The sequence below is a fragment of the Pagrus major genome, chromosome 8 (assembly GCF_040436345.1).
Source record: "Pagrus major chromosome 8, Pma_NU_1.0".
Classification (NCBI taxonomy): domain Eukaryota; kingdom Metazoa; phylum Chordata; class Actinopteri; order Spariformes; family Sparidae; genus Pagrus; species Pagrus major.
Window position 1 is genome coordinate 29131287 of NC_133222.1, and position 14464 is coordinate 29145750.

Here is a 14464-nt window from a genome sequence, read left to right on the forward strand (position 1 = left end):
TAGACTGAACCTAGCTTCCTAACATCTGAGCATATTTTAGCTTAGATTGCAGACAAATTAAGCAGCATCTCTGTTCTCTGGTTTCCTGTTTCTATTCTGCCTGCTATGATGTTGAAAAAAAAAAAAGCTAAAAAGTAAAGAGAAAATGAGTTGTACTTAAATAAGAAGGGGAAAAGGGATGCATGGGATATATAATGCACAGATGAAAGTGTGCAGGAGTGATCAAAATCCTAGACACAGAGAAGTGAAACTTTGCACTACAGATTCTTTAAGAGGGTCAATTTAGTCAATTCCAATTTAATTGCCTTAAAGTGATACTGGCATGTGTGGTAAACAGATATTTAATTACCTGATTTGTGTGTATGTAACTATGTATGATTGTGCAATATTATTTTAAATTTGTTTAATTTACAAGAAATTATATTGCTAATTCTTTTTGTGTTTTCTGTGCCTTCTTTATAAATTGTTTATAGTATAGTTCACTTGATGACAATGAACCCTATTTTATAAGCTCATCATGTCTGTAAAATCTTAATATGCATAATAACTACTAACTAAGTAACTACCTGAAAATATGGTAATATTCAGTGGAATCTTCACACATAAATTATGGACATTTAATACAAATTACTGAAGGTCCCCAGTTATAGCTGTTGATAGCTGTTTATGCGTATTCTACAACTTCTTACTGCAAGCTGAGCTCAGTTTTAGGTCCACTTACTATGTTACTTTGTGCTGTTTACAAGGTTCATTATTAAAGGTGGGTCAGCTTTTATATGAATTATTTATTTTAAAATACCCTCTGCTCCCAGCAGTCTTTCAACCAAACCAAACTCCATTCCTCCAAAAGCATGTAGTTTATGATCAAGCCATTGTTCAATCTACAAACAATATAGGTGCACATATTATTTACTCTGTGATGAACTGTGATAAAGTGTTTGCCACAGATGGACATGTTATGACTGATCACGTCCCACAGTTTACCATTTTAATCCTCCCTGTGCTGAAACCACAGATATCTTCTGTTTTATTGAAATGAAATATGATAAAACAAGAGACTGACCTGTTGACATCGTTAATAAATATTTAACATATATTATATTGTACGTTGGGGGGTACAGGTTGGTATTTCGTAAACGGTCAGTGGAGGATGCAGTCAACATGGGACTGCACTACATCCTGCAACATACACATGCATCCTGTCTGGGGGCACTTCCAGGCATCATCCCAGAAGTTCTCCACGCCAAACTCACTGACCTCAATGTGCAAGCCTCCACCTGTCAGTGGATCACAAACTTCTTGACCCACAGGAGGAAACAGGTGAGTTTGAGGAAAATCATATCCACCTACTAACAATCTCTTCTGGCGCCCCCCAGGGATGTGTGCTCTCACCACTGCTCTTCTCCCTACACACAAAAGACTACAACCTATCTGAATACTCAACTACAGCGTCTGATGTGGAGACCCTCAGGTATCTGGGATCTGCCATCTCCAAACAAAGACAGCGTCATCTAAAAGGCCCAGCAGAGGATGTAAAAAACAGAACAAGAGCAGATGACACAGGACGATCAGGATATTTTTTTTAAGTTACCCTTAATTTTTCAGCTAGTTCTTATCCGTATCTATTCCTGTGTAAGTACATTGAGAAGAATGAAAAACAGAGTGAAATTAAAGCTGCAAGCAGCGATGAACGTGCCCTCGCAGTCCACGCCCGTCGGGGCATGCTGCTGTCGGGGCTTGTTCATGCAACAACTTCCATTGAGGAATCAAAAGTGAAGGCAGTGAAGCTGTTCTTTCGTTATTTAACAATAAAAGCGCCACCTATTGGCTGATTTGCACTAAATTTTGTAAAAACGCTCATCTGGCCATGGAACACAACTGGCCAAAGTTTTGTGTTAATCGGACTGTATTTGGTCAAGATATGCAAGACTGCCTGATTGACCACAATGTGCAGTAAATTGTTGTTTAATATTTTGGGGGTTCTTTGGACTATCACAAATCTTATAACAAGTTTTTGTCAGGAGGGTCCACAGATGCTGTTTGCAAAGTTGCAATTGGGAGAAATTACCTGGGAGATGGTTGAAAAAGTAGCTTTGCAATATTTGGGGAATTTGCGAATGGAAATTCAGTGTGAACGTGTGCGTGGCCTACATCACACAATTCGGCTTTATTCAGGAAACATATAGATATAAGGTTTAACAATGTGCACCATATTATGTGGGAGTTATTAGCGAAAAACGGTTTTGTGTTGATAATAGCGCCACCTGCTGGTCATTTTTGGTGTGTGAGTTACAGGGGCCAGTCTATACCACCCCTATGAATTTCATATCCATAAGTGTTATAGTGTGGGCACAGTGCCAAATATGAAATGAAACTGCCACCAGAGCCACCTAGTGTCGGATTGGTAACACCTTCATCAGCTATCCTCAGGAGGGCAGTGTCAATGAGTGTACCAAGTTTGGGGTTAATCCGACCAACCGATGTGGAGATATAGAATACTTGAATTTAAACAGTGCCACCTAGTTGTCAGCCGTCTAAATTTTGCACAGAGGCTAAGGGGCTCATGTGGAAGTAGTATGCTAAGGTTCATGTCATTTGGACACACCAAAGTGGAGATATGCAACACTTCCTGTTTGTAACGAAATCTACAGGAAGTAGTTATTTAATAACTTTTTGTCAGAAGGGTCCACAGATGCAAATCGGTGAAATTGCCTGGGAGGAGTTCGAAAAAGTAGGTTTGCGACATTTTGTGAATTAGCAAAAAAAAACGTTAGGCAGAAATGGGCGTGGCCTATATCAGGAGATTCAGCACAGTTCACTGAACACGTGCATTTTGAATGTGCGACAAAGTATGTGGGAGTTATAAGCCAAAACGCACTTTCCTTGATTATAGCCCCACCTAGTGGTAAAAAATCACAACGACAACAGATTATAAAAATTTTCACCAGGTCTTATCTATATTCCAAGTTTGGTGAGTTTTGGGGTATGTTCAGGCAGTGAAAAATGCGATCATTTTGGACAAAGAAAAAAAATAACAAAAAAAAATAATAATAATCATTCGAAAAACAATAGGGACCTCGCAGATTTCCTGCTCGGGCCTTAATTACTTGTACATGTACACATACCTGGCCAATAAAGCTGGTTTTGATTCTGATTCAGATTATCTAGATAACTTTCTAATCCTGCTTCATGAGACAGGCCTCTGGTGCTTTTTTGAGATATTATAAATTATATTATTATTAGTTTTATATTGGTAAACTGGTATTTAATGACCTAATTTATTTATAAGCATATTTTTGCAATATTATTTTCAGTTATGATTTATGTAATAAAATGAAATTATTGCTGTCTCAGTTTTAATTTGTGCCCTTTCTGTCTCTCTGCTTATGTCCTCGTACTCCCCTGTGTTTCAGTATACAGTATAATCCAGCCTATTTCCCCAGTCAGTTGCCATGTGTCAATGTTGATTTGCTTTTCAGTCTCTTCTGCCTATGCCTACTGGCCTGCTTGCACCTTTTACCTGCCCCATTCCTGTGGATCCTTGGCTACTTCTGTTAGAACTAGCTTATTGTCACTTAACTACTAAAATCACTGAACTATGTTTGTCTTTTTCTGCATTTGGGTCATTCAGAGCAAAGCACCGCTAATAAACAAACAAATAAACAAATCAACAGTTAAATAATTGATTTCCATGTACTAATTACATCTATAATGAACCCAATTGCAAAAACTCACTGCTGGTTGATGAATGTCATTTCAACTAACACATTACATGACACGACATTACATTACATAAATAAATGAATAAATATGTTGTCATTACTGCATCATTATCTTATATGGATGTTAAAAACAGGAGAAAATATAAAAGAAGGTATTGCAAAGAGGGAATAATAACCAACAACCAAACATGGATAAAATATAGCAAAATAAAGCAATGTGAAACCCCATAGTAGACATTATTTGAGTTTCACATCCACATGAGTGGTTTTAAGGCTCTGTTGTGACACATTGGTGGAAAGAAGCAAGTCTGGAATTCAGGAAAATGTGCCTTTGTTGTGATCGACATTATAAGAGAAAAGAAAAGAGGAGGAGTGGTGATTTCAGCTCAAACAGCTTCTGTCCTCTTCAGTCCACTATTCATATCTCCAGCTCTAAAGATGCTGCTGCTGCTGCTGCTCCTGCTGCTGCTGCCATCAGTAAGTAACACTTGATATATTACTCTTAGAAACTAAGAATAAGAGTGAAAGTGAGGCTTTTTTAAAATTATTTTTGTTTCTTTTATTTAATGCAGCCTCCTTACCATCATTGTAAATCTTCTTTATCCATGTGTGACAGCAGGGTGATGGCCAGGCTCAGCATGCCTCAGGCCAGAAGAAGAATGGCTCATGTGTGTGCCCGGTGGACACCAACCTGTGGTCGTTCCCTGTTTTGAAGTATGAGGCCGTGCTGCAACAGGTTGAGACCTGTGGAGGATCTCTGACCACGCTGCAGGAACAGGTGAGAACTAAAGTCAACCAGAATCATTTTGGGTGTGAGTCCAGTCAAGGGCGTAGGTTTGGTCTCAGCTTTGGTAGTGACATTACCAGGGGTGGACTGGGACAAAAATTCAGCTCTGGCATTTTCTGTCCAGACCAGCCCACTATATTATCAGCGGACACCACGAAGAAGTCCACAAATCTCGTGGCGTCCTTTCTCACGCATACTACAAAGGAGAGTCATATTCCTTGATAGCAGTTAACAAATAAAGCACGTAGCTATGAACTCAAGGACTAAAACTGACAGCTATAGCAATCAACCAATCAATCTTTGTTCATTATAGTGTCAAATCACAACAGAAGTTATGTTATGACCAGGGGTGGGACGAGACTAACGGGAAGAACCCAAAACCAGAGCCGGGGTGGAGTTTTTCTCACATCATTACTTACATTTGCACAACAGTTGGTGCATTTCTCAAAACAATTAGTACAAACTGCAAAACCTTGTTGATAACCTGCAAAAGCATGTCACATGCTCAAAATAGAGGTCATTCCTCAAAACCAAGTATTCCTATCAATGAAAGTGTGTGTGTCATAAAAAAAAGTCCTGACACCATCATTTATGAACAAGGTAGTCAAATGGCTTTGTCGTGTTTTCATTAGGACACTTTACTAGTGTTTCCCAATGCAAAAAAGCCAGATCTTTGTGACCTGAAAATGCTCAAGACTATACACTAACACTATACACAGCCATTTGAAAACTACAGTAAAAGTAACACATTTACACACAAATTATACCTATTAGATAGTTATCACCTCAGTAAACAATAAATGAATGGAAAGATTACAATAAATTCAATGGTAAATATTGCAAATTAAATTTATTATTTGCTATAGGTTTACTTGTGTTTTGTATCTCTGTTTACAGCTCATCAGGCCACGTGAATGTTTACTGTTGCTATGGCAACAAGAGACCGCTGACGTTAGCATCTGTTAGCTAGCTTAGCTAAATCATCTGAACAATAATAACCCATAATATCACAATTCGGCGTATTTGAACAAAATCAACCACAACTACCAACAGTCACAGCCCTTTAACTCTGGGCTGATGTGCTGCCACATGTTAGATTGTCAAAGTTAGAAAATAACGACTTCAGTCCCTGAGGAGCTACGTTAGCATTAGAGGCAGCTGCGTTAGCATTAGCGGCAGCTACGTTAGCATTAGCGGCAGCTGCGTTCATCAGTATGTTAGTGAGGTCACATCACATTGAATGTAAAAACGTCTTTTACTTTGTTTTGGACGTGTCTCAAACATTCAGCCGAGCCAGCCCCAGGCTGACGGCACTGACCCTGTCTGCCTCCACTCGCTCATCATCGTCAGGTCCTCCTCCCTCGTCTCCCGGCGCAGCAGCACCTGTGGCTGCTGGCGGGTCGGTGTTACTGGTCCCGGCACCAAAAAGCTCCGTCAACTTCGCACATTTAGCAGCCTCCACCTCCAGAGACTTCAACTTTTTAATCGCTGTTTCTCAGCTGTTTCTTCCTCTTATCCATTTCAAGTAGCGGACACAGTTTGGAAGATGCTCACTACTACCACTCACTAACGTTACTACTGGCTCAGCAGCAGACAAATATTGGTAGTGACTATTTTGCAATCCTCGAACATTGGTTGTGACATGTCACGACCATCTATATAGAAACCTACGCCCATGAGTCCAGTCCAGTCTAATTCCACCTCTGATTTGATGGATTATATGTATACACAGTAATACTGAGCCACACTGCGCTGGTTAGAAACATTTCTTCTAATGTGACATTTTGACTGGATTCAACAGTTGTGTTTTTTTATGATTAATATCAGCATGACTTCCATGTCTTGTCAGTGATGGTACCCAATGAAAATGATATTCCAGAATATATGAAGTTGAACATGAAATCCTGAAAGCACATAACATTTTTCAGGACTTTCTGTCTGTGTTTTCTTGCAGGTGACTTTGTCCAGCCAGCTTCTCCCTCAGTTCAAGGCTCTGGTTGAGAACCTGACGGCCCGACTGGAGCCTCACCAGTACCTGCGCAACCGGGGGGTGTACACGGACCTGTCTGTGCGCCTGCTGGGCCAGGAGCTCGCCCAGCTGGAGACAGACGTCGATGTCGTCCACAGCCAGCTGAACAACACCCAAACACGTAAACTCTCCAAAGAGGTACAGCAGCACAGTGAAGACACTAAAATGTTTCCTGAAGTTGTATTGCAACAGCCTACATGAGTAACATGAAGTTACACTTTATTAAACTCTATTGGTTATGGCTGATATAACTGGATCCAACCTGTCTGTATACAATGTTGTATCCATGTGTGTGTGTGTGTGTATGTGTGTGATAGGTGAGAAAACTGCTTACAGATGTTGACAGTATGCAAATGTGGGACACAATAAACATGAAGACTGTCAAAGAGAGACTGCGCTACCTGAAGAATGGCGCCGAGTCCTGCAGGTCAATCCCCAAAGACTTCAGAAGTAAGTATGGTGTTTGTGTGTGTGTGTGTGTGTGTGTGTGTGTGTGTGTGTGTGTGTAAGAGAAAACTCACTCATTTATTGTAATTAATTTCTACAAACACACACACACGTACACACACACACACTAACACACAAACTTTTTTCCTGTCATTAAATTATTTGATAATGTATTGTTGTCTCAAAGTATAAAGAGTGACATTTATTGAGTGCTGTGATGACATTATTATTCGGCCTCAATTGGCAATTAATGAAGGAAACTTTTAAAAATGGGAAATTATGAAGTTTACTTACTTAAAAAACTTTTGCAGAAGTTAGGCAGGAACTAGTTGGAAGTTTACTGAAAATGTATTTAAAAAATTGCTTAGCTTAGCTCAGCATCTGTTGATGCAGCATTTAGTTAATTATTTTAGATCACACACACACACACACACACACACACACACATCTGGCAATGGAAACAAATCCTGAACTGAAAAATGGCATTGAAACATTTGTATTTGATAAAGCTGTTTTTTCAAATTCCAGTGAAAATTAAACACAGTCATAAATTAGTTAACTTTATTTCAGTATTTTTATTTTTTTTAATGATAATCTTCAGATTTTTTGTCTTTGTCTTTCATTTTCTGTTGAGTTCACCTGAAACACCAAACTGCAAATATGTAAAATATATTTTCTCTCTGCCTTTGTTTTACACATGGAGCCTACCTTATGCTTTTTGTTTATGATGACGTGGACAGTCTCCTTTAATAAACTTTACAGTAAAAGGAGCAGCTTTAGCCTTAATGGCTAATTTCCAGCTGTAGTCCCCGGTCGGTTGACAGAATAGGCAATCTCAAATAGCTAATATTACAAGGGGATGCAAGGGATAAAAAGTACGAATGCGAAAAATAAAAAAATAAAAAATAAATAAAATAAAAATAATGGTACATACAAGGCATGGAGCAGCAACAGATAATGACAATGTCACATATCACGTCTGACGGGGGTTAATGTTTGCAGTTATAGTTATCTGATAGCCATGTTTTGAGGTGTTGGGTGAAGGTGGAGTATGTATTTATGTCTTTGATAATGGTGGGCAGTGAATTCCAGTCTGACTGAGAATGATAATTGACCGAATGTGCTTTTCCTGAATGGGGTTACAAGGTCACCTCGTGTGGTGCTTCTAGTGGTATGACTGCTGTTACGTTGGATTATAAATGAGTTGAGAGGGGGAGGAGCGACGTTATGCAGGATTTTGAAGACCAGGCAGATGTTTACATTTGATTATGTCTTCCCAGCTCAGTAGTTTGTGTTTTTTTAAAATGATGCAGTGATGTGAACTGTTAGGCTTTTGATCCAATACTTTGATGGGTTTTTTTGTAAAGGGTTGCTAATGGTTGTAATGTGTTGAGCTGTTAGTTTGTCCCCAGCTTGTCAAACAGTATGTGAGATGTGACGTGATCATGGCATCCATAAACAATTTTGCATCATTAAAAGTTAGTGTATTCCTATGTATTTAAAATTAGCCAAGTTAAACTTAAACCCTATTGCACACTTTTGTAATGTATGTTTTAAAAGAAAGATTGGAGTCGATGGTGATGCCCAGATATTTCAAATGTGGAACAATACTAATGTTTTTACCAGAGACTGTGATATTCGGGATGATGTTACATTGACTTTTTGTGAAGAACATTCCTACAGTTTTATTGAGGTTAAGTTGGAGGCAGGAGCAATTTAGCCAGTTGGTAATTTGATCCATTGCTGTGGTGAGTTTGACAGCAGCCAGATGTTTCGTGCTGGCATGCACATATATTACTGTGTCATCCACATATAGGGTATTGATTTCCGGGCAAACCGATGGTAGATCATTAATATATAGACTAAACAGAAGCAGGCCAAGTATTGATCCTTGTGGTACACCAGTGTAAAGGTTGAGAACGATGATTGTTCTTCTACCATTTAGGTATGACTCAATCCATTTGAGTGTCAGTGGGGCGAAGTTAAAAGCAGACAGTTTGGCGATGAGGATGTGGTGATTGACAGTGTCAAAGGCCTTATGAAGGTCTAAAAACACAGCTCCAACCACACCCCCCTTGTCGGCCATAGCTCTGACCTTCTCTAAGAAGAAACAGCTAGCCGTTTCAGTGGAGTGATGGGCCCTGAAGATGAATTGCATGGGGTGGAGAGTGAATGGACCAATATTGAGGAAGGAGACAAGCTGCTCTGACACACATTTCTCGGCAACCTTGTAGATCACAGGTAGGATACTGATTGGGCAGTAGTTACAGGTGATTAGTGGGTCATCTGACTTAATATCGGAGTTACAATTGCAGTTTTCCAGGTAGATGGGAAAATCCCCTGTAGTACTGACTGATTAATAGTTAGTGTGATGGGGTAGGCTAACGCTGGGTTCAGAGAGGATGCAGAAGTGCCGTGATTAGCTGCAAAGCGCCGAGGAGCGGAGCCATTTTCGTTTCAGCGCCCATGTTAACCAATGGTGTCATTCACATAGGAAGCATCGCAGTGCTTTGCTCCGCTGCCAGCGCGTGCCATGCAGCGATCGTTTCGGCGTCTGGTCTAAGTTCTCTGCGTAATAAGTTAATAAGTTAATTAACTTATCCGTTAATAAGTGCTTGGGTTTTTTGTTCAAAGATCGGTTTGATGTGAAGGAAGGCTTGCTTTCATCTACTTTAAGAATATTTGTAGATGTTTGAGGGAAATTCTGTATGATTTCAGCCACAGAGTTGATGAAATATCGATTGAAGGCTACAGCAATTTGTGCTGGGTCTTGTATTAATTTACTGTTCAGGTTCAGCTCTAACTGTTTCCTAGGCCTGTGACCAATTCCCATAACATTCTTAATTTGTTCCCAGATCAGCTTTGTGTTACCCTTTGCCTCATTGATAATTGTTATGAAAAAATTGGCTTTGGTTTTTCTGATTTGTTGGATCACTCTGTTTCATAATAAGGTGAATCTATTCCTGTCACCATCTAACTTGGACTTAAACGATCTTTTCAGTGCAGAGTCTCTTTCCTTCATCAGTTGAAATATTTCACTGTTGAGCCAAGGGAGTACATTGTTTTGTTTTTTTCCTTTGACCCTTCTCGTGAACTCCTTAACTAAACTATGTAACTTGGTTGTAAACATTTCGCTGTCTGTTTCTGTGTTGCTCCTAGTGAGTATGTTGTTTCAATCAGTCTGCTGCACTACTTTTTGAAAATTAGCCATTTCATTTTTTGGAAATCTGAGTTGCTCCACAGGTTTTACATTATGATGAAAGCACTTTTTTGAAAGTTTTCTTGATATTAATGTCAGATTGTGGTCGGACAGTCCAGTGATGAGATTAAACGTCTTAACGACTCTTTCAGGCTTGTTACTGAATATGAGGTCTATCTGTGTCTGGGAGGATGCAGTCCAGACTGTCTGTGATCTGTTTAAGGGATTTCCTATTAGTCTTGTTTAACCACTTACAGTTGAGATCGCCAAGTAGTATGACCTCAGTTTTAAAATCACATGCTTGAAGTAGCTTTTTAAATGTGACACAAAAGTCATTATTGGAGGAGGGTGGACGATATACAACAATAAGCACAAAAGACATTTCAGATGAGAGCACTATGTTCAGACCAATACACTCTAAATCATGGACAAAAGACCAGCATATTTGATGACAGATGATGTGTTCCTTGATATAAATCATGACCCCACCCCCTCTTCCCTCAGTTCTGTCCCGTCTAAAGATATTGTAGCCTGGTACAAGCAATGCGGCCGATGGAGAGTTGAACAGAATAGAATAGAATAGAATAGAATAGAATAGAATAGAATAGAATGCTTTTATTGTCATTGTAGGCTCAGCTTACAATGAAATCACAGTTGCATCTCAGTCGGTGCATACAGTACAGGACATGACATAAAAAACATACGAGAATGACATAATAAATAATAAAAATATATATATATATGTATGTTAATCTACGGTTTTAGCGAAAATCTGGAGTTCTAAGTTCTATTAAGAATAAATATATGTCTAAATTAAAAAAATATGTATTGTGCAGATATTGTGCAAATATGCAGTGGTGCTGAAATGTATTGTCAGTGCTTTTTAGTGTTGAGTGTGCAGATGGCCGTTGGAAAGAAGCTGTCTCTGTATCTGTTGGTGTGTGTTTTGATTGTTCTTAAACGTCTGCCAGAGGGCAAAAGTTCAAAGAGGTGGTGGCCGGGGTGTGTGGAGTTGCTGGTTGTTGTTTTAGTTCTGCTGAGATAGCGGGACAGAGCAATGTCTTTCAGAGAGGGGAGAGGGCAGCCAGTGATCCGTTCTGCTGTTTTGACGACCCTCTGCAGAGCTTTTTTGTCTGCAGCAGAGCAGCCTTCGTACCACACTGTGATGCAGTATGTCAGCAGACTCTCGATGGTCGCCCGATAGAAGGACACCATCAGCTTCCTCTCTGTGTCATTCCTCCTGAGTACTCTGAGGAAGTAGAGTCTCTGTTGTGCTCTCTTGATGGTGGCTGAGGTGTTGGCAGACCAGGAGAGGTCCTCGGAGATGAGGACTCCCAGGAATTTAAAGGACTCTACCCTCTCCACGCTGACCCCATTTATGCAGAGCAGGGCCGGGATGACGAAGCATTTCCTCCTGAAGTCTGTGATGATCTCTTTTGTTTTTGTGGTGTTCAGTGAGAGGTTGTTCACTGAGCACCATGCTGCCAGGCACTTTATCTCATCCCTGTATGCTGTTTCGTCTCCTCCTGAGATGAGCCCCACGACTGTTGTATCATCAGCAAATTTGATGAAGATGTTTGAGGGATGGGCTGGTGTGCAGTCATGGGTGTACAGGGAGTAGAGCATTGGGCTCAGCACGCAGCCTTGAGGCGCGCCGGTGCTTAGGGTGATAGAGGAGGAGATGTGGGGGCCAAGTCTGACGCACTGAGGTCAATTAGTGAGAAAGTCCTTGACCCAGGCACAGATGGAGGAGGAGAGGCCCAAGTCCAGAAGTTTATGGATTAAGACGTCCGGGATGATTGTGTTAAATGCTGAGCTGAAGTCTATGAAGAGCATCCTCACGTAGCTGTCTGGATGTTCCAGGTGGGTCAGTGCTGTGTGGGTTGCGATGGTGATTGCATCCTCCGTGGACCTGTTTGCCCTGTAAGCAAACTGATGTGGATCGTGTGACGGAGGCAGTCTTGCCTTGATGTGATGCAGGACCAGTTTCTCAAAGCATTTCATGATCACCGGTGTGAGTGCTATTGGCCTGAAGTTACCCAGGTCCTCAGAGACGGGCTTCTTGGGAACAGGGATGATGGTGGCTGATTTTAGGCATGAGGGTATGATGGCTTGTGACAGGGAGATGTTGAAGATCTTGGTGAAGATCCCAGAGAGCTGTGGTGAAGATCCCAGCAAGCTGAGATCTCAGCCCAGTCATACAATTTTGAGAGGCCTAAGAAGTCTAAGTTAGATTTACTGAGAAGATGATGCAATCATTCAGCCTTTGGGGTCTTTACGGATATTGATATCGGATAGCTATGATGGCTTTCATTAGCTAACGTTAACGTGAATGCACCAGAGCAGAATAATGTCAGTTTAAAGTTCACTTTAACTCAGCCATCTTTTATACGAAATCCCAACAGCAAAGAGAAAGAGATCTGACTTGTGGTTTCGGAGTTTCAGGTGAAAATGAGAAAGCTGTCAGCTAGGTGTGTGCTAATGTCAGAACTGTGCCTGAGGCTCCAGAGCAGAGGAGGCTTCTCATTAGTATATAGATATGCAAATCATGCTCTATTTGCTCCTTCCTTCAAAGCCCTCCTCTCTATGTTTAAGTAACTCATATAACCCCAAATTAAAAAAGCTGAAAAATCTTTTTAATCTGCATGGGCATGACTATGTATGGTAAACTGCACTGCAATAACACTGCAACTCACACATGGGCTCAATCGGACATTAAACGGGTTCTGATGTCTGGGCCAAATGATTGGGACATTTGCATTCACCCAGCATCTCTGGGTGATGTCTCAACAATAGTAGTCAATTACTTATGGATAAGAATCACAGCTTCAACATTTTTTTTATTTACTGCGTTGTCTCCCAGCCATTTCTGAAACCATACCTATGCCACTAGGCAGAAATACAAAAAGAGTAATGCTCTAGACTGAACTGTACATCATCTGATTCTCAGACCCTTCTCATCTCTCTCTGTTTCCAGGCCAGGGCAGGCACTGCCTCAAGGGCCTGATCACCAGCATTAGTGATCCTGTCATGACTAAGGTCAGTCCCCATGACAAGAGCTACATCTCTGGTTCGTGGGGCAAACAGGCCCAGGTGGACAGTGAGGAACAGAGGAACAGCTACTGGGTTCAGCCTCTGATCAGCGGCCACAAATGGGGCAACTCTCTGCGCGTCTACCAAAGTTATAATGACTTTATGAAATCTGTCAACTACGAGGACTTTACCATCGCTCCATCTTACAGTCACACCGACAGCATTGAGGGTCCCAGTGCTGTTCTATATGGTGAAGCACTGTACTATCACTGCTACAGCTCTGCAGACGTCTGCCGCTACGACCTGACGAGCAACGCTGTTAAACGGGTGACACTTCCAGGCAACGGCGTGGGTTACAACAACAAGTTCCCGTATTGTTACTATGCCTGCCGTGACAACAGTGATGTGGACATAGAGGCAGATGAGACAGGACTATGGGCCCTCTATGCCACTGTTGGTAACCATGGTAATCTCGTAGTGAGCCGGCTAGTTTGGGACAGCGAGGCTCAGACCCTCAATGTCACACAGACATGGGAGACGAGGCAGTTCAAAAAGGCAGTGAGCAATGCTTTCATGGTGTGCGGTGTGCTGTATGCCACTCGTTACGTGGATGATTACCACGAGGAGGTGTTCTACGCCTTCGACACGGCAACAGGCAAAGAGGACAACTCACTTGCACTGCCACTGGAGAAGGTAGCTAAAGGAGTGGCCAGTCTGAGCTATAACCCCACCAACAAGCAGATCTACATGTACAATGATGGATATCTACTGGCCTACCAGGCAAACTTCTGATCTCAAGCTCTTCTAATGTTGTAATTGGCCCTATATAAAATATCATGATATGATATCATAATCATCCATGAGGTTAGCTAATATTAACAGTCAGGTACTACATGTCTCTACGATTTGTAAGGCAAATCACATACTGTTTACTGTAACAAATGTCTGTTATGTAGCACTGTTACACTGGATGGAATAAAATTGTATAAATGACCTTATAAACATTCTTTACTGACCTCATTAACTTTAATAGGATTTATTTCCAATAGAAAAATACAATCATCATGTTGTTGGCTGTGGTTGTAGTCTTGAGCGTCAAGTCTTCAGACACGCTTATAGCTCTGTGAGGCTGTAAGGCAGTGGAAAGCTACTTTCAGCTAACTGCTAATGTCAGTTTGCTAACATCCACAATGACAACATTAACCTGCTAATGTTTAGAAGGAAATGTTTACCATGTTTACTTTTTT

General features: G+C 40.9%; 1 protein-coding gene across 1 annotated transcript; it reads left to right on the forward strand.

Annotated features, from left to right (window-relative positions):
- Positions 1 to 1161: 1161 nt before the first annotated feature.
- Positions 1162 to 14011, forward strand: LOC141001659 (olfactomedin-like). Its single transcript, XM_073472804.1, has 5 exons — positions 1162 to 1320; positions 4342 to 4500; positions 6464 to 6676; positions 6856 to 6988; positions 13162 to 14011. The coding sequence occupies exons 1-5, from the start codon at positions 1162 to 1164 to the stop codon at positions 14007 to 14009; spliced, it is 1512 nt and encodes a 503-aa protein (XP_073328905.1). The 3' UTR covers positions 14010 to 14011.
- The last annotated feature ends 453 nt before the right edge of the window (positions 14012 to 14464 follow it).

Coding starts and splice junctions, on each gene's coding strand:
- LOC141001659 (XM_073472804.1), top strand. CDS start 1,162: ATGGGACTGCACTACATCCTGCAACATACACATGCATCCTGTCTGGGG. Junction 6,677..6,855: donor CACGTAAACTCTCCAAAGAG/GTACAGCAGCAC, acceptor TGTGTGTGATAG/GTGAGAAAACTGCTTACAGA. Junction 6,989..13,161: donor AATCCCCAAAGACTTCAGAA/GTAAGTATGGTG, acceptor CTCTGTTTCCAG/GCCAGGGCAGGCACTGCCTC.